Here is a 21,041-nt window from a genome sequence, read left to right as displayed (position 1 = left end):
TTCTAAAATAAGTCTACACTTTGGATATCTTCTTTTCTTAAAAGAAGACAATCATTCACTCTCTGACTCTTTCTATAACTGTTTTTATTTATTTATTAATTTTTTTTTTTTTTACTTAATATTTCTACCAGACTAAATACTTTGTTTACACAACAACAAAATCTTCTTCAGAGTTAGTTTTCTTGTTAAGTCTTTTCCTGAAAACAGAACCACCTCTTCACCTCCATGGAATTTTTTTTTAAAAATTCCTTATTTAGCATACAATTTTTGCAATCATTCCTCCTGTTTCACTAGAGTAAAGTCCGCACGGTTAGCCTAGTGGCTATGGGCTTCACAACCATATGCCTGGGGAAGGAGTGTCCTAGGTTCGGTTCCCATTGACGATGTGGGGAGCTCAAGGATCTTCCTCAGCCATAGCCAAGTTAGCTGGTCTTGGGCGTGGACAGCAGGTTTTTTTCCACCAGTTTATCTGGGGTTTTTCATCTCGCAAGCAGGCAAACCGGTCCCGTGAACACACACGGATTACAGTCAGGAATACTGACCCAGCCATAACTTGATTCGTCAGCTATGCCGGTTCTGGTGCCCAGATAAAAATTTTTTTGGTGGGGCGGGGGGGGGGGGGACTCAGATGGTGCCGTACATTCCCATAAAAGGGAACTCACGGTACCATCACACGTAAAGGACTAGAGTAAAAATTATTCTTGCATCTCACAGTTTCTTCTACTAATTCATAAACAACATATCTAAGTAGAGCTTTTCATGTTAAGCCATTTTACAGTTTTGGATTTCACCAATTCCTTTGCTTTTTCCCATAGAATAATAAATAGATCTGGCGTCCTTAAGACAGAAGACAAAACTTTTCATTCAGCATTTCTTCGAACATTGAATTTGAACATCAACTCCAGTATCTTACTTTATTTACTAAATACTTGTTAACAGTCTCAATTCTTCCAGTTGAAAGATTCACAGTGCTATGATTCCTTTTTGGAATCTCACATTAATATTTTCCTGACTGTCATGTTTTCTTAAAAACTTCCTAAGAACAAAATTCTCTGGTTACCATTCTCAAATTTTCATTCTCTCTCTCTCTCTCTCCCTACTTGTTTTCCTAATTTCTCAAATACCGAACGCTCTCTCTCACTCTCAGCTGTCAATCTCCTCAGTAAGCATGCACACTCCATGTAAATGGCAAGTAAGAAGTTGGGTAGCAATCGCTGACATGCTGTCATCGTTATCATAAAGAGAATGTCTTCACAAAACACAAGAAATATCTCAACACTTTTAACACAGACTATTAGAATCTCGTAAGTATATCAAATCTCAACTGGTTTGCATTTTCTTTTAACATTAATAATTTCAATAATGGGCACATTTCAAGTACCAATCATACGTGTTATGAAACCAAAACTAATAATATACAAACATAGTGAAATAATTGTAAAAAGATTCATAATCATAAATTATGATTATTTTTACAAAACCCTACTCCAGCTGCCTTTCCACCTGTTTGTATTCCACTTGAAAATTTTCTACTGTTGTTCTGTCACTGCTTGTTTCATTTAACAATCTTTCAAAACAATTACTCCTGACATCAAGCATACTCTTTCTCCCATTCTAGGTTTTTTTAATAGCCTCCAGAATGTTTTGCCACTTTCCTGATATTTACATTCTATGTTCTTCCCATAGTAAGAACATAGAATGTAAATAGACTCCAGAAGAAGAGTATTATGGAGGAATGTGGATATAAGAAACAGATGGAGAATATACTTTGAAGGACTTTTGAATGAGAAAAATGCAAGGACTCGCAGAGAAGATGGGCAGCCTTCTGAGGGGATGGTGCAGAACATCAGTAGAGTGGAAGTGAAGGAGGCTATGATGAGGATGAAGAATGAAAAATCAGTGTGCCCTGACAGGATTCCAGTGGAGGCATGGAAGGCACTGGGGAAAGAGGGAATTGACCTGTTCTGGAACCTGTTCATGAAAGTTTGCCAACAGGAAATTATACCTGAGGAATGGAGGGAAAGTACTCTTGTCCCCATCTACAAGGGTAAAGGGGATGCACAAGACTGTAAGAATTACAGAGGAATAAAGTTGATGTCCAACACAATGAAAATCCTAGAAAGGTTCTTGATGGAAGATTGAGGAAGGAGGTGGAGATTGCAAAGGAGCATTTTGGCTTCATTTTGGCCTGGGTCAATCAACAACAGATGCTATTTTTTGGATTATGGCAGATGATGGAAAAGTTTCAAGAGAAACAATGGGAGCTACATCTGGTGTTTATTGATCTGGAGAAAGTGTCAAAGCAAGAAGTCTGGAGGTGTCTGAGGGAGAAGAAAGTTCCAGAGAAATATGTCAGGTTGATGCAGGAGATGTACAGAAATGTGAAGACAAGAATTTGGACCTGCCTGGGACAGACAGAAAGTTTTCAAGGGTCAGCATTAAGTCCGTTCCTGTTTAATATTGTGATGGAGGTGGTGACAGAGGAGGCGAGAGAAATGCACCTTGGACAATATTTGTATGCAGATGATATCTTGCTGTGTGCAGATTCAAGATGGCAGCTAAACTGGAAATTTGGAGGAAAGTACTGGAAGAGAGGGGTATAAGACTGAGCAGAAGTAAGACTGTGTGTTGCAAAGTGGACTGGAGCTGGAAGGAAATGTCATCAGGAAGGTTAGGGACTTTAGATACTTAGGTTCAACAGTGGAAGAGGATGGAGAGGCTGAGAAGGAAGCGGGATGGAGGAACTGGAGAGAGAGAGAGAGATGACTGGAGTGCTATGCGGTAAGAGGGTGCTAATCAATCTGAAAGGCAAAATATATAGGACATTAGTGAGACCAGCTATGACATATGCTATGGAAACTGTGGCCCCGAGGAAAAATAACATCAGCAGGATGGAGGTAGCGGAGATGAGAACGCTTAAGTGGATGTGTGGTGTGACCAGAAAGGATTGTCTGAGAAATGACTATGTGAGGGGAACAGTGAAAGTTATGAACTTAGGAGCAAAGATGCAGGAGGCAAGGTTTGAGGTGGTTTGGTCATGTGATGAGGAGGGAGGACGAATATGTGGAAAGAAAGGTCATGCAGATGGATGTGTGCACGGAAGGAGGAAGTGCAGGCAGCCAAAGAAGAGATGGAGGGAGCTGGTTGAAGAGGACTTGAGGATGAAGAACTTGGATGTGGTTACAGCCCAAGACAGGAGTATGTGTAGGAGACTCAACGAAAACAGTGAATCCACTTAAGCTAGACAAGCTGCAGAAGAAGAAAATTCTTACCATAGTCTTCCGATGACTTTTTAACTACTTTTATGCATAGGTATCTTGCATTTTTCTCTGTATTCTGTTAGTGCATCTGTCACCTTATTACTAAGAACTTTTAGTATGCTTTCTTCTTTTCCACAACTGTGTAACTGCTTATGTGCATCATGGTGCTCTTATTTTTTTTTATCCTTGCAGACATCTTCACTACATGCCTCTAGCTGAATCAGTGAATGTTTTCTTCAGTTTGCCACTGAGACTCCAAGGTTTGGTTCTTGTTATCAAACTGTTTAATTTTTTCTTCAATAATGTTTGTCTATTTGAGTCTACAGTTTACCTGTAAAAGCTGCTCAAATGTGATTCTTTTTAAAACTTTCTTACATACTGTTATTTTCAGTGTGATATCAATTTTTATCCTACTTTGCACTAAGTGATTCATTTCCAGTTTCAAATCCTCTCTACGCTCTTGTATCTTGAATCACAATTTAGGGTTATATCGTTTAGAAATCCTATTCTTGAGACCAAACATGGGCCTTCTTCAAACCTCCAGTAAGCAAGTAAATGATTGTACACCAGGCAGTGAAAATTATCTACCATATTGGCATTCAAATTGAAATCCTCTAGATTGGGGAGAAGGGACACTGTACACTTGGATTTTTAATGTTTCTATGGTTTTTGTTTATTTTAATCGATAAGAATGATTAATACAACACACTTTCCTAATTAACAATATACTTATTATGACAGTCACATAAGTTAATCTTTAACCTTTCTTTTTCCTCTCTTATGTTTCTGCTTGGTTGTAATTCATTGCAGTACTGGAGATTACAACACCCTTTAGCAGTTATTTTCTAGTCACTTTTCAGTTATTACTATTCAAGTGCCATAAGATTTAAAATTTGGACCAGTATACCATATTTCTTATTCATATTTTATTAGACAGTCAGTTCAGCAGGTTTTGTAACTTAAGCTCTTTTGGTAACAGACAACAGCAAGAGAATGATCTAGCCATTGATGTAGTGATTCTGCATAAATTTGGCCTACCTTCTCCTTAGTAAGTCTTAGATTTGAGTAAATAGTTCACTTGATTCTGAAATTACCTCTAAAATTTGAATAATGAAAATAAGAATTGAAATAAATGTGACATGTAGTTTAATGGCATAGAATTTCATTACTTTAAAATTATAGGATTGTTCTAGCAAATTTAAAAATTCTTCATATTTTAAATTCAAGTTGATTTAGTTTCCTATCCTCTCCCCCTCCATTCTTGTATTTCATTCTGCTATTACTAATCTTTGTAGGTCTTATACATGTTGGAGATGAAGTTCATGAAGTGAATGGTATAAGTGTCAGAGGAAAAACACCACTTGATGTTGTTAGTATTTTGGTAAGTAAAATTAAAATTTTCAATATTAACTCATCTAATACATGCTAGGGTCTTATATATATATTGTAAAAAATTTCATAAATTAACTATTCACTGGTATTCATTTATTTAAGCACTTCTTTTGTACAGATTCCAGTAATTAATTCTGCCTCTTTTATTTTTTTGTCGAATTTTTTAAAATTGCAATATCAACATCATCCCAAATCTTTCTATTGAAATTGCTGTGGTCAAAGCATGAAGAATATGACAGAGAAACTAGTGAAATATTTCTTAGGTAAAAGATTTGGTTTATCAGATGTAAAATTAGTTCTATGCATTTAAGGCATGATCAGAAAGACCAGCTTTATCATAGTTATTATATTTAATGCGTCATTTATATTCCTTTTTTTCTGATGGAATCGTGCATCCTGTTTCCTGGAAACTTACAAATACTGGCCAATATATATCCATCCAAACATGGTATGAACATAAATTTAAGGAGGCCTGTGAGATTCTTATCAATCACCCTAATCTTAACAATAATGATGGTCTAAAAATCCCAAACATATGGAAGACACATATTCTACCCACTTTACTTTTCTCCCTAAGAGTTAATATTAAATAGAACCATGGATAATCCAGGATCCTAAATCTTATATAACAATGGTCATATTAAATTAGGACATCATTTTCACTGTATGTCTTAAATAGAATATAGCTTTGATGTAGTTAATTTATTTTATTTTCACTAAAGGGCAGGCCAGTAGAATAACTGTTGATCAAATCATTGTCTCTTTAGCATACTATGTGAAATGTAATTTAGCTTGTTTCTGTATGTGTGTGTATATATATATATGTGTGTGTGTGTGTGTGTGTACTCCAGATGATAACCTTGATATGAAGGTCGAAACATCGGAAAATTAAAATATTTATTTATAACACAGTTGTAGAGTCTATAATTTGCGCAAAATGAAAGGACTATATGATAGCATTGAAAAAGGCAACTAAATTGCTATTATTTAAATCAGTGCAAGTTATGTCTAATTGGTAGTGACAGTCCTACTGTTAAGTGCAAAGTCACCAGGGAAAGAGCTTTCTAAGATAGAATGGAAAGCTCCCATAATCCTCCCAATTAAAAAGAAAAAATCCTTTCTTTTAAGCTTACACGGTGATCTGAATACATTTTTGAAAATTATGGAGACAACTACCGTGTTTGAATAAAATCTTTAGTTTAATAAAACTAAAAATCTACATTCGACGTTTCGACCTTTATGTCAAGGTCATCTTCTGGAGCATACAACTATACACAGACAATAAGCTACACTACAATCAAACTGGTTTGTTAAAGTTACTAACCAACCGCTACAACAATTGTTGGCCTGACCTCTGATGAAAAATAAATAAATTATACATCAACGCTAGAGTCCTATTATTAGTGTTATCTGTTGGTTGTAGAAATACATTGGGTGCAACAACAAGTTTATATCTATCTATATACATATATTAACATCATGATTATAAATTTACATTCCGGCCAGTTGGTATGGAACCGTTTCTAATACTAGCTGAAGATTGGCTAGAGTCCTAACTTATGCTGGATCTTATATATTAGGTAGGCTGAATGTGTGCCATCCAGAGCCTTGAAATTTTCATGCCATCTTTGTTGTTGTATTTGGGTGGTTTATCAGGATTTCGCAGGCTTCCTTAAATTTCCTTTCATAGCAGGTTTTTGTATGGTGTAAAGAGAGGGTGCTTTTCCAGTTGATTTGTTGTAAGGTGTTGAGCGCATGATCTGAGAGGCCTGCTTCACCATAATGGTTATATTTAATGTGTGTAATGTGTTCTTTCTTATATGTAGGGATTGTCCGTCCTGTTTCCCCAATGTACGGTAAGTTACAGGTGCAGTGGATGCAATAGACTCCAGGATGTGCCAATGGTAGGAGAGGATCCTTAGAGGAGCTGAATATGGTTTTAAGTTTAGTGGGTGGCATTGAGGTTATAATGTTGTAGGATTCTGTTGATTTTTTCTGATAACCCTTTAATGTATGGGATGGCTATGGTTTTACTGTAATCTAGATTTGTTTTTGTTGTTGTTTTATGGAGTATTTTATTAATAGTATTTTTGTTATAGCCATTATTTATGAATGTGTTGCTGATGATTTTTAGTTCTTGTTTCAGGGCTTGCTGGTTAGAGCAAATTATTGTAGCTCTATTTTTAAAGGTGTTAATGACTCCATATTTTTGTGATGGGTGGTGGTATGAATTAGCATGTATGTATTGGCCCTTGTGTGTCGGTTTTCGGTAGACCGTGAAGGATAGATTGCCTGAAGAAAAAACGTGTGACTAGTGTGTCTAGGAACGGGAGCGAGTTTTGATTTTCGATTTCGATGGTAAATTGTATGGGTTCGTGTTGTTTGTTCAGGTGGCTAAGGAATGTGTTCAGCATTTGTCACTCATGTGGCCAGATCGTGAACACTTCAACATATCTAAGCCAGACTGTCGGTCTTAGCGTGGCGGAATCAATGCTCAAAGGTTTCCATGTAGAAGTTAGCGATTGGGGTGGGGATAGTGGTGAGCCTCTGGCTGTACCTTCTTTTTTGTAGGTAAAATTTGTTTTGCCACACAAAGTAACCGGACTGTAGTAAGTGGGCAAAGAGGGCTGTAATGTCTGCTGGAAATTTGTTCTGTAGTAGGAGAATTATGTCATTGATGGGGACATTTGTGAAAAGGGCAGATACATCGAAACTGACTAATTAAGTCGTCTTTGTCAAGTGTTGTGTTTTTAATTTTGTTTATAAAGTGTTTTGTGTTCTTTATGTAGGAGGGGGGAATGACCTACCAACTCCTGGAGTGTTAACACTAATTTCTTGGCTAAGTGGTAATTGGGGCTATCTATTTCCTCCACAATTAGTCGAAGGGACTCATTTTGTTTGTGTATTTTCGGGACCCCATATATTCTGGGGGGGGGGGTTGAGTTTTGTAACCGTGTCCGGTGGCCAAAAAGTGACGGACTTGAGTAGTTTCTCTGTTTTATCCTTTATCCTGTTTGTTGGGTTATAATTTACCAGTTTATATATGTTGTTATTGGCTTCTAGTTGATTCATCTGAAGTATGTATGCTGACCTGTCAAGGATGACAGTGGCATTGCCTTTATCCGATTTCGTTATTATTATGTCTTGGTTGGCTTTTAATGACTTAATTGCTGCTAGTTCTGGTTTTATGAGATTTTTCTGTATGGTTTTCTTAATGTTCAGACATTACTAGTTTCTAATTGTATTTTATCGACTATATTGTTAGGTAGGAACCCGATGCCTCTTTCTATGTGGTAGATAAAATCCAATTTGTTTACCTTTTTAGGTGCTGTTGTGTAGTTAAGTCCTTTATTCAGTAGCATAAGTTCGCCGCTGTTCAGGGGTGTGGCTTGATAGGTTGATCACATGGTTCTTGCTTGAACCATGTGATCAACCTATCAAGCCACCTAACAATATAGCCGATAAATACGATTAGAAACTAGTAATGTCCTAAACATTAAGAAAACCATACAGAAAAATCTCACAAAAACAGAACTAGCAGCAATTAAGTCATTAAAAGCCAACCAAGACATAATAATAACGAAATCGGATAAGGCAATGCCATTGTCATCCTTTAAAGGTCAACATGCATACTTCAGATGAATCAACTAGTAGCTGATAACAATCTATATAAACTGGTAAATTATAACCCAACAAACAGAATAAAGGATAAAACAGAGAAACTACTCAGACACGGTTAAACAGAGAAACGGAGAAAAAACGGAGAAAAAACTCAAACCCCACTACGCTCGCTCCCCCAGAATATACGGGGTTCCGAAAATACACAAACAAAATGTGCCCCTTCGACCAATTGTGAAAGGAATAGATAGCCCCAATTACCACTTAGCCAAGAAATTAGCATCAACACTCAAGGAGTTGGTAGATCATTCCCCCTCCTACATAAAGAACACACAACACTTTATAAACAAATTTCAAAACATAAAACTCGACAAAGACGACTTATTAGTCAGTTTCAATGTATCTGACCTTTTCACAAATGTCCCCATCAATGACACAATTCTCCTACTACAGAACAAATTTCTGCCTGACATTAAGACCCTCTTTGCCCACGTACTACAGTCCGGTTACTTCATGTGGCAAAACAAATTTTACCTACAAAAAGAAGGTACAGCCATGGGCTCACCACTATCCTCCCCAATCGCTAACTTCTACATGGAAACCTTTGAGCAAAGGGCTCTTGATCCGCCACGCTAAGACCAACAGTCTGGCTTAGATATGTTGACATGTTCGCGATCTGGGCGCCAAACGCTAAACACATTCCTTAGCCACCTGAACAAACAACACGAACGCATACAATTTACCATTGAAATCGAAAATCAAAACTCGCTCCTGTTCCTAGACAGACTAGTCACGTCTTCCTTCAGGCTGTCTATCCTTCATGGTCTACCGAAAACCGACACACACGGGCCAGAACATGCATGCTAATTCATACCACCACCCATCACAAAAATACGGAATCATTAACACCCTTAAAAATAGAGCTACAATAAATTGCTCTAACCAGTAAGCCCTGAAACAAGAACTAAAAATCATCAGCGACACATTCATAAATAATGGCTATAACAAAAATACTATTAATAAAATACTCCATAAAACAACAACAAAAACAAATCTAGATTACAGTAAAACCATAGCCATCCCATACATTAAAGGGTTATCAGAAAAAATCAACATAATCCTACAACATTATAACCTCAATGCCACCATCAAGCCACCCACTAAACTTAAAACCATATTCAACTCCTCTAAGGATCCTCTCCTCCCATTGGCACATCCTGGAATCTATTGCATCCGCTGCACCTGTAACTTACCGTACATTGGTGAAGCAGGACGGATAATTCCTATACGTAAGAAAGATCACATAAGACACATTAAATATAACCATTATGGTGAAGAAGGCCTCTCAGATCACGCGCTCAACACCTTGCACCAAATCAACTGGAAAAGCACCCGCTCTTTACACCAAATAAAAACCTGCTATGAAAGGAAATTTAAGGTAGCCTGTGAAATCCTGATAAACCATGCAAATATCAAAAACAAAGATGACATGAAAATTCCAAGGGTCTGGATGGCACACATTCAGCCTACCTAATATATAAGATCCAGCATAAGTTAGGACTCTAGCCAATCTTCAGCTAGTATTAGAAACCATTCCATACCAACTGGCTGGAATGTACATTTATAATCATTGTTGTTAATATGTGTATATAGATAGATACATAAACTTGTTGTTGCGCCCAATGCATTTCTACAACCAACAGATAACACTAATAATAGGACTCGAGCATTGATATGTAATATTTTTTATTATTATTATTATTATTATTTATTTTATTTATTTATTTATTTATTATTTTTTTTTTTTTTGCACCAGAGGTCAGGCCAACAATTGTTGTAGCGGTTGGTTAGTAACTTTAACAAACCAGTTTGATTGTAGTGTAGCTTGTTGTCTGTGTATAGTTGTATGCTCCAGAAGATGACCTTGACATAAAGGTCGAAACGTCGAATATAGATTTTAGTTATATTAAATAAACTTTTTATTCAAACACGGTAGTTGTCCCCATAATTTTCAAAAATGTAAAAAGAAAAAAGTTGTTTGAAAATCAATAAATGTAACTGGTTGGTCATTATTATAACCAAAAAATAGTCCTCTACCAATGACTATAACCAGAATATACGAGATCAGAAATATATATAGGTTGACAAACACACCACAGATCTTACCAAGGCAGCTCATTGAAAAACAAATGATCTCATTAAAGATGATCCAATGAGAGGAAGATATTAAAAATAATTAAACTCCTCTTGATCCTACTCATATATGATGCACCTCGTATACATAAGTGGAGTGTTCCATATATCCCATTTTAGATGGAATGAGCCTCTCACTTGCCTCCTACTCACAATACTTAATAAACTTGTTCAGTGACAAAGTGTGCACTGTACTGCTTGACATTCTACTTAGCCTTAGCATGACATTTCCTCTCACCATTGCATTTGTAGAAGCTATGCATATTACAAAGGAAAAGTTTCTATTTCACATCACTATTACATATAATAGTGATGTCAGATACACTTTGCAGACATTGCCTTAATACTTCTTCAAGCAAAATAATAAAATTTGTTAAGAGAACTTGTGGATTTGCAATAAATTCTTCTCTCTCTCTCTCTCTCTCTGCCAATAGCATATGTGTATATGCAAAAGTTGGAAGAATTAGCCTTGGAAAGACAGCTTGACACCAACTATTTGGTAGAAGTATGTGAATGTTGACAACTCATAATCTAACTATGTATGAGTTGCAAATTTCTTATATTTGAACCAGACCACAGCAATTAAACTTTATGACAGAGCTTTAAAAAAGATAGCATTGTGCATTATCTAGTACATCTTCTTCAATTTCCTGATATGTATTCCCATTGAGTATACAGGCCACTGTAACAGTACTATATGATTAAGTTTACATTATTACTAATTTCCTATCAACAATTTTCCTCCAATTAATCTATTACTTGTCAGCACTCCAATATTGTCATATCTAATATTTTAGTCTTCTAGGGCACTCCTAATTGAATCAATCCACCTAGACCTTGGTCTTCCTCTTGATCTTTTTCCTGCTATCTTAGCATCAAACATGTGTTTTGATGTCTGCAATTCTGTTTCCATGTTACCTTAGATTAACTCTGTTCACACATTCTTGATGCTAACAATGTCAAGTTCCTTCAATTATATCTTCATTTTTAATATGATTCTGTCACTAATATCATCTTTTCATTCCCCTAATTTTTCTTGGGACTGTGACATCTGTGTTCCCAACTTTCAGATCCATGACTTAAAACTTAAATCAAAAAGTATTTTTCTGTTTATTCAAATTCTGCAGCCACTACACCTCTGAATCAAAAAATTAGAATAATCAAAGAAAATGTGTTGAATGATTTGCAGTTCTAATTTATTGCATAGAAAATAGAGAAATTACCAAATATGAATTAGCGTCATCTAAAAATACGTACTTTGTAGATTATATAATCATGTAAACAAATAAAAAAAATAATATTAATTATAAGAAAACTGTATTTGAAAACATTTACAAAATTAGAATAATTTTTAACATGGTTCAAAATATTAGAATAAAGCAAAAATAAATGCACAAAAATAACAGTCAAAGGGAAACAACATGATAATTAGTACTTTGTTGCATCCCCCTTAACATTTATGACTATTCGTAAATGGTTGGGCATATGATTTACTAGCAATTCAGGTTTTTTTTTATCAAAACATACCCATATGGTCTGCAGACTAGAAACAGGTTATTTTTTTTCTCTTGGGAAAACTTCTTGAAGATATTTCTTCATAATTCCACACAAATTCTCAATGGGGTTTAAATCAGGTGAGTTTGCCAGCCAAAGAATTACATTGATTTACCTTTCTTTGAGCCATCTATTAGTGGAAATGTGACACGAAGCTGAATCTTGCGGAAAAAGGAAATCACCATCACATAATTCTTTTGATGCTGGTAACATAAAGTGCTCAAGAATTTTTGGTACACTTTGGTTTGATGAAAGTACGTTTCGTACACAATACACAGCTTATCTTGACCATCTATGGTCATACAAGCCCATATACCATGACAGATGTTGCAAATTTCACCAAATGTTTCATGCATTCTTTATCAAATGCTTCTTGCTTAAGATGCCAAACACTTATCCCTTGATGACCATGGGATAAGAAGCTGAATCACAAAACATACTTTCATCACTAAAATGTGCCTTTTTCCAGTCCTCTTGACCCTACAAGTCTTTGCTTACACAATCGCACTTTGGCTGCTTTTTGGTTGGAAGTCATAAGTGGCTTCATCTTACGCACACGCAATTTAAAACTCGATTTGTGAAGTCATCTAAATGTTGTAGATTTAGACACATTTACACCTAGTTCTTTCCATCTATATCATAGATTTAGACACATTTACACCAAGCCATCTTCTGTAAAAATATCTTACACTTCAGAAGTGGTTTTTCTTCATAATATTCTTCAATCTCCTCTCATCTCTGTAGTTATTACCTTTTGACTGCTATTGCAGCAATTATTTTGAAAACGCTGGTTATTGAGTCAGAATACTGTTTCAATACTCATCTCACACTTGCTTGAGAACATTTCAATTCCTTAGTTGTAAACTGTGGAGTTTGGCCTTCTTTGTATAGAGACACCATACGAAACTTCTTAGCTTCTGATATGTCACTCGTTTGACCCATGTTTAGCAAATGATTAACTGAAATCCGCATGCAAATGATTCCTCACACACGTCAGTCCTGCAGCTTCTGAAATATATGCTATTTCTATGCTCTCCTCAAAACCAATTGGAAAAATTTGGAATATTCTAATATTTTGCACCATTAAAAATTTTAATTTTGTGAATGTTTTCAGATAGCAGTTTGTTATAATTTGTTACATTTTTATGAATTTACATGGTCATATAATGTACAAAGTATGTAGATTTAAATTATGCTAATTCTTCATCATCATCATCAAATTCCTGCCATGTACCCTCAAGGGGGTACATGGCAGGGGTGTAGTACTACATGAAAAAAATTACATCATTACTAACTTCCTATCTACAATTTTCCTCCAAATCAGTCTGTTACTTGTCAAGACTCCAACATTATCAGATCTTATATTTCTATCGTCTAAAGTCACTTTGTACCATATCAATCCACCTATATCTTGGTCTTCCTCTGGGTCGTTTTGCTGCAAACCTGGCAGAGAACGCTTGTTTTGTTAATCTTTCCTCGCCCATTCTGTTTAAGTGACCATACCACCTGAGATTGGCTCTGCTAATGCATTCCTGGATGCTGACAATGTCAAGTTCTTTCCTAATATCCTCGTTTTTAATATGATATTGCCATTGATGCCATCTATTCACAGCTATAATCTTTCTCAGGACACTCATATCTGTGGTCTCTAGTCTTTGGTCAAGTGTTTTACTTCTAACCCAGCTCTCAGATCCATAAGTTAAAACTGGTTTGAACACTGTCTTGTATACAGCTAATTTAGTGTTCCGACTAATTTCTCTCTTATTCCATATGACTTTATTCAATTGACTTCCCACTGTACCAGCTTTGCTGATTCTGTTGTCTATTTCTATATTTAATTTACCATCTTCAGTAAAAATCGTGCCTAAGTAGCTGAAATGTTTTACTTGTTCCACAGGTTCTCCATTCACAACACAGTTGACATTTTCAATGATTCTGCCTATTTTCATTGTCTTTGTCTTTTTATTGCTGACCTTCATACCATATCTATTACAACAGTTATTCAATTTAGTCAGGGAATCTTGCAGACTTGTAGCAGATTTATTTAGAAGTATAACATCATCTACATAAAGCAAAAAGCTGAGATTAGCATCTCCAATTTTGATATCAGGTTTAATACCACTTTCCTTCATAATGTGATCCATACAGATAATGAATAACAGAGGGGATAATGTACATCCTTGTCTCACACCAGATTTAACATTAAATCATCTTCCTGTACTTCCTTCAATTCTAACTGCTGACTTACAACTCAAATAAAGACTAAGTATTGTTTGATATAATGCCCCATTGACACCATATACTTGTAGCGTATTGAATAGCTCCTCTCTTGGCACCTTGTCATATGCCTTTTCCAAATCGACAAAACTTAAATACAGGCCTTTGTTATATTCCCATGCTTTCTCGACTATTTGTCGTAAAGTGAAGATCTGATCCTGACAGCCTCTATTTGGCCTGAATCCAGCTTGCTCTTCACCAGGCTTTTCTTCCACAATTCTTCTCAGCCGTTTCTGAAGTATACTTGCATAGATCTTGCCAGGAAAGGGAAATACCTCTGTAATTCTCACATTCAGTTTTATTTCCCTTTTTATATATGGGTACTATGAGAGCTCTACTCCTATCATCGGGAATTCGTCCCTCTGTCCAGGCTTTCTGAACTATGCAATGCAGCCACTGTAAGACTCTTATACCACCATACTTCAGCATTTCTGGTCAAATATCATCTACTCCTGCTGCCTTTCCACATTTCAAGCCTTTGATGGCATTTTCTACTTCAAGTATGGATATGTATTCCTGACTACATCCTGGTCAGTGTTTTCTACCACTGTGCTGTCATCACTGCTTGTTTCATTTAGCAGTTTTTCAAAGTAATTACTCCATACTTCAAGGATATCTTTTTTCCCATTTTCATGTAACCTTTATCATCTCTAACTCCTTTTACAGTACTCTTTCCTCCATTCCTAATCTTCTTCAACAACCTCCAGAATATTTTCCCACCTTCTTGATATTTATTTTCTGTATTCTTGCCAAAGTCCTATTCCATTCTTGCCTGTGGTTAGTAGGTGTGTGTGAGGACTAGAATTTTTACTTGGAGAGTTGCCAGAGTCAGTTGTGAGTGCTTTTGTCTGTTAATAGGTTCAAGAAGTGGTATGATAGATTGCGAGGATAGTTTGGGTCTCTTGCAATGAGTCTTCGGACTCCATTGAGGCACCCATACAACAACAATAATAATAATTAGATATATATGTATATCAGAGTTAATCAGTCTGCTTTTGCTGATCCTCCATGCATTACTGAGGTAGGTTGGTAATGATACTTTCTGATTGGAAGTTTACAGTCATTAATAAGAGGGGTCATGTTTCATCTCATATGTATCTAAAATGTCACTCTCATTCACATTAGATACTCATCATTTCAACAGGCAAACTGTTTCACATACTCATTGCTCTGTAGTAGAAAAGTATAGCTCTTATCCCTTTCTTAAGCGCGAACAAACTTAACTCCCATGGATGCTCTTGTGTTCTCTCCCCACCTTCCATGTAATGGAAATTTCATCAGACGATATCAGAAGTTTATTCAGTTTACCATCATTCTCAGTGTTGGAATTATGGAATGCAGATTATGAGAACAGGCATCAATTATATCACCCCCCCTTTCTCCTATTAACCAGAGTCTATAGTCCACATACTCTAAGTCTCTCCTCATCATCATCTATATTTGATAATCCCAATTTAATCTTTGAAACTCTTCTTTGCACCCTTTCTGCAGCTTCTTTATTTTGTTGAAACATAAAGACCAAATCTGTGCACAGTAGTCCATGCACAGTCTTATCAAAGCCCCTTGTAAAGAGGCACAATGACTTCCTTATACTACATGTCGAGGTTCATTTCAACATTGCAGTTATCCTCTGAGTTGTGTTTTCAATTTTTGTTATGCAACCTTTGAACTTCATATTCTTATCCACCATAAAGCCAAGATCCCTTGCCTCATCAGTTTCTTTCATCATAATAACCCTGCTAATATAATATGCCATTGGAAATCGGATCATGCCAAAGTGCAAAACTTTTCACTTACTAACTAACTATTATCATTTGCCCAAATTTCCAGCCTATTCAAATCATTCTGTAAATGTTAGCTATCAGTAGAATCCCTGATTGCCCTATCTTTCTTTGAATCATCGGCAAACAGTTCAACATCTCTTGTCAGACCCTTCCCAATATCATTGATGTCTAGATTAAACAACAGTAGTCTAAGGACTGATCCGTATGGTTCACACTGATCACCTTGAATCTCACAGATTCACACCCACCATATACCTCTTTTTTATACCTGTCAACCATCGACTTATTCAAGTCAAAAATTTATATTCCAATCCCACATTCTCCATTTTATGCAACAGCCTTTCATATGGAATCCTATCAAATGCCAGTGCCTTCCTTGCAGAGTATAGCTTGTCTGTTATCCCATATGGGAGTTCTTACCAACTTCTCTAAAATCTTCACCACCACTCCAGAGATACTGATATCTTGGTAGTTACATCGGTTTTTGCACCACCCTTATATGTTTTTTCATTCTTGTGGTGTTTTTCCTGAACTGCGATTCAAGTTATACAAGCATGTCAATGGCTTGCTCTATTCGACTGAACATTCCTTTAGTATACGTGCTTATATTTCATCTGTCCCTATTGCTGAATTGTTATTCAGGTTATGCAACAGCTCTTCAACCTTATTCTCGTTTACTTCTATCTCTTCACGCAATGTACTGGTAGCACCGTTGCACTATGTTACATACACCTGGTTGATATATCTTGGCAGAATGAGCAACCCTTAATTGAACAACAATCTCATCAGCTTCTGACACAAGAGTACCATCTGCATTCAGCAAAGTCCACATTCATTCTTTCTTTTATTTGCAGCACAGTAATAAACTTCTTTTGGATTCCCAATTTCTTGTCATGGGAATCCAAAAGAATTTTATTGCTGTGCTGCAATAAAATCGTGGATTTCCAATTTCTTGTCATGTTCCAATTAAGTTTCCACATAATATTTGTAACTTTTTTGGCCTGTGTTATATATATATATTTCATAACATCTCTCACTTTTTTTCTCGCAACATAACTTCCAGATAATTTTCTTCTTATGGATCTCTTGTTTGATAAGGTTGCACATCCATTTCACTCCCACGCAATTTGTTTTTTGAATTCTAGAGATGTATTCGGTAAACCAAACTTTGTAGTTCAGTATGCAATTTTCCTCCACAATCACATTTTCATTACCTTTCCTATGTGAAGGACGAGGCTGCGGCTCCTCTGGTGTAACCTTTGCATTTTTGATGAAGATGCATGTGCTCTGATTATTCCTCTTCTTCTTTTCATCATAAATTTGTTTATAGCAAAGGTTACACCAGAAGAGCGTTACATGATGCGTTACACCAGAAACGCATCCTGTACTTTCCTTTCTACTAATAAGTAGCGTTCAACATCGGGGTCCACATCTTCAGCCATTTTGAGAACATCGCTACTGCAGAGAACATTTCTGCAAGACCTGTCACTGTGAATTGTTTAACTACCTTTCCTTGTTTCCCTTTTTCTTCTTCCTTTTCTCGTTCTTCCTCTTTTGTAACAAGATCCTCCAGTTTGATCAATTCTTCGTTGGTCAACTCTTCAGGGGTACTTCCTATGAGTTGAACTATGTCATCGTAATTCACTTCGAGATTCAGGTTGTTTGCTCGGCCCACTATTTCTTCACTCGATTTACGAAGGTCTTCATTTTTTTTCAAAACTTCCAAAATCGTGCATGAGAGTCTGGTCATTTCCTTCATTAGCAGAAATGGCTTGTGAAAAAGTTCTCCGTAGATAATAAACAGGGAGTTCTAGTGTTTAAATAACTTTAAACACTAGAACTCCCTGATTCATTGGTTGGATCAATGAAGTAGTTTTTGGAGGGAGAAACATGACCTTGAACTTGGTGAAGATCACCGATATAAGACATGACCTGGAGCATTATCTAGAATTAATAAAATTTTAAATTCTACATTTTCTTTCACACAATAGCTTTCCATTTCACTCGCATAACAGTTGATTAAGGCATCTGCAAACAATTTTTGATTCATCCACAACTTCTTATATATCTGTTGTTTATTATTTTAATGGTATAATAGAACACAGAAACTAAGTAAATAATTGATTTATTAACTTGATGCTGATATTTCGCTGGTATTATAACCAGCATCTTCAGAGCACAAAAACACTGTTTGTCACAATACGCGAGACTAAAACAACATGGTGTACATTAACAAAATTGTAGCAGCAACACAAAGACTAGAGTCCTGATTTTGGCGCCCTCTATCTGGGAGAAAAAAAAAAAAAAAAAACGCTATCATATATTGCTCGAGTCCTAGAAAAGTGCTAGTTTTTCCATAATATGACTGTCTCCCAGATCTTCGGCAAGTTAATACAGCCATATTTGTTGAGATTTGGAGTGTGTTTTAGGGCTTCTGTCGCCTCTAAGAACAATCTCTCTGATTTATATGGGTTTCTGTGTAGTACTTTTGTGTTTTTCCAGTTGATCCTGTGTGCAGGGGTATCCAGAGCATGGTCTGCTAGGCCCGACTTCCCATAATGATATTTCCGGATGTATCGTTTATGTTCGCTGATGCGGATATTCACAGTTCTTCCTGTTTGACCATAGTAGGCTTGATTGCATGAGCAGGGTACTTGGTAGACTCCTGGATGTGATAAAGGAGGAATGCTGTCCTTGGGTGAGCGGATGAGGGTGGCTAATTTGCTACATGGTCTGAATGTAGTGCGTAGTTTATGTTTAATGAGAATTCTTGAGATTTTTTCGGATGTGCCTTTAATGTAAGGGATGGTGACTGTTTTGTTGTAGTTCTCTGTGGTGGATGGTGGGAGGGGTTTCTTAGGAGTGTTTAGTATTTTGTTTATTTTTTGTGGATTGTAGCCGTTGGCCAAGAAGGTGTGGCGTAAGTGAGTCAGTTCAGCAGTAAGAGCCTTGTCATTTGAACAGATTGCATTCGCTCTATGGGTTAGCGTTTTTAATATGCCATATTGTTGAGAAGGATGATGGTGTGATTGTTTGTGTAAGTATCTGCCTGTATGTGTGGGTTTTCTGAAAACTGAAAATGATAAGGAACCATCTGGGAGACGTGTGATGAGTGTATCCAGGAAGGGCAGACAGTTGTTGGCTTCCGGTTCCATAGTAAAGTGGATTTTTGGGTGTTGGCTATTTAAATGTGCTAAGAATGTTTTCAATGTCTCAGGGCCATGTGGCCAAATGGCAAGCACATCATCAACATAGCGTAGCCAAAGTGTTGGTTTGAGAGTGGCTGTATTGATTGCTTGTTTTTCCAGGTGTTCTATGTAAAAGTTGGCTAGGGGGGGAGAAAGGGGGGAGCCCATGGCTGTCCCATCAATTTGTTTGTATATTTTCCCTTTCCATGTGAAATATCCTGCGTGTATTGTGAATTTGAATAGTTCAAATATATCAGGGGGGAAGTGTGACTTCAGTAGATTGAGGGTTTCTATTAGTGGTACATTTGTGAATAGTGAAGTGATGTCAAAGCTCTATTAAGTCTGAGCTTTTTAGGGTGAGGTGTTGTAAGCTTTGACATCACTTCACTATTCACAAATGTACCACTAATAGAAACCCTCAATCTACTGAAGTCACACTTCCCCCCTGATATATTTGAACTATTCAAATTCACAATACATGCAGGATATTGTGAATGTAGTTGAATTCATAGTTGTAATTCGGTCCTGCTTCCTCCTTCAACATGTTGAAGAGGTATGCGCTTTTGGTTCAGGTCCTCTATTCTTGATGCAAGTAACTTTTCCAGTCACTGATAGGATCTTGTTGCTTTGTCACTATCGTTGAACTTGCAATTTTGTTTCAAGATCAATTGCTCGCCTCTTTTTCTGTGATTCTTCACTTGCTTTTTTAATTGGGCATGGGGGCCCATGTTGCACAATATATTGCAAAATAATTAACAAATAATTTATTTCTCAAACACAAAATCAACAAAGCAACTGTTGAAGACGTGCTGACTGCCGAAGGAGGTTGCTGCTGAATGTGCAACATTGCCACTACATTGTTGCTAAATAAAAACCTGTTTAGTTTGCACTCACTTGAGTCTTGTTCGAAAATGTTATTTATTCCATAATGGGATCATGGACGTATCTTTGAAAGGACGTAAGTCAAGGGATGACTGTGTATGTGTGTGTGTGTATGTATATATATATATATATATATATATATATGATTAGTACTATTAACTCAGGGTTGGGATATGTTCATTTTTCTAAATTAACTGACTTAAACCCGAGAATTATAACACAATGACATTTATTTGAAAAAACGCAACATGTTTCGTCAAGAATGACTTCATCAGGCGATAAGAACATAGAAAGATATTAAAAGACACTTAAATTAACATTGACACACTCTAAAGCTATACAGTTATAAAGCCATAATGTTCGACTGTAAATTACAGTTATTATGAGCTTGAACTACAGTCCGAGTTAAAGTTCTGTTGTTGTACACCTGTGCGTGTGTGGAATCACGCGATCTCCAGTATCTAATAGTAGAGTTGAAAGAGTCAGGCAAATTATAGCTAAGATTATTATTCAAATGACAAGGGTCCAAGGTGATTTCTTTTGACTCGACAATGCGGCGCTCTATCTCATCATGGCAGATGTGTAGGTTTGAAGTTGATGTCCAATTTATTTCATGTTGGTGGCTTTCGTTGTTCGTGTTTATTGAAAGCAGGACATGGCCTGACAGAGCAGTTGCTCTGGTTCTGTTATAAGCAATGTCGCGCTGGTGCTCTTCGAGACGTAGTAAGATAGATTTCTCTGTCTGCCCATAGTAAGGCTTTCCGCATTCACAAGTGACCTTGTATACACCTGGGAATTGTAGAAGGTTGTGAGGTTGTTTATAGTTGTTGAAGCATGATCTTATTTTTGGCAGAGTCGAGAAGCACGTTTTTATGTTAAACTTCTTTAGAATT

General features: G+C 36.5%; 1 protein-coding gene across 1 annotated transcript in view; it reads left to right on the top strand.

The window, feature by feature from the left end:
• metro (membrane palmitoylated protein 7-like protein metro) overlaps positions 1–21,041 on the top strand; it is a 456,631-nt gene that overhangs the window by 212,481 nt on the left and 223,109 nt on the right. The window contains exons 8-9 of the mRNA XM_090408766.1: positions 4,556–4,641; positions 12,011–12,016. Of these exons, the coding sequence (XP_090264892.1) occupies positions 4,556–4,641; positions 12,011–12,016 (92 nt within the window). The remainder of the gene's footprint in view (positions 1–4,555; positions 4,642–12,010; positions 12,017–21,041) is intronic.

The sequence above is a fragment of the Typopeltis vanoorti genome, chromosome 2, assembly GCF_054136105.1.
Source record: "Typopeltis vanoorti isolate ZY-2024b chromosome 2, IOZ_Tvanoo_1.0, whole genome shotgun sequence".
NCBI classification, from domain to species: domain Eukaryota; kingdom Metazoa; phylum Arthropoda; class Arachnida; order Uropygi; family Thelyphonidae; genus Typopeltis; species Typopeltis vanoorti.
Note: the sequence above shows the minus strand (reverse complement) of the source record. Positions and strands in the feature narration are given on the sequence as shown.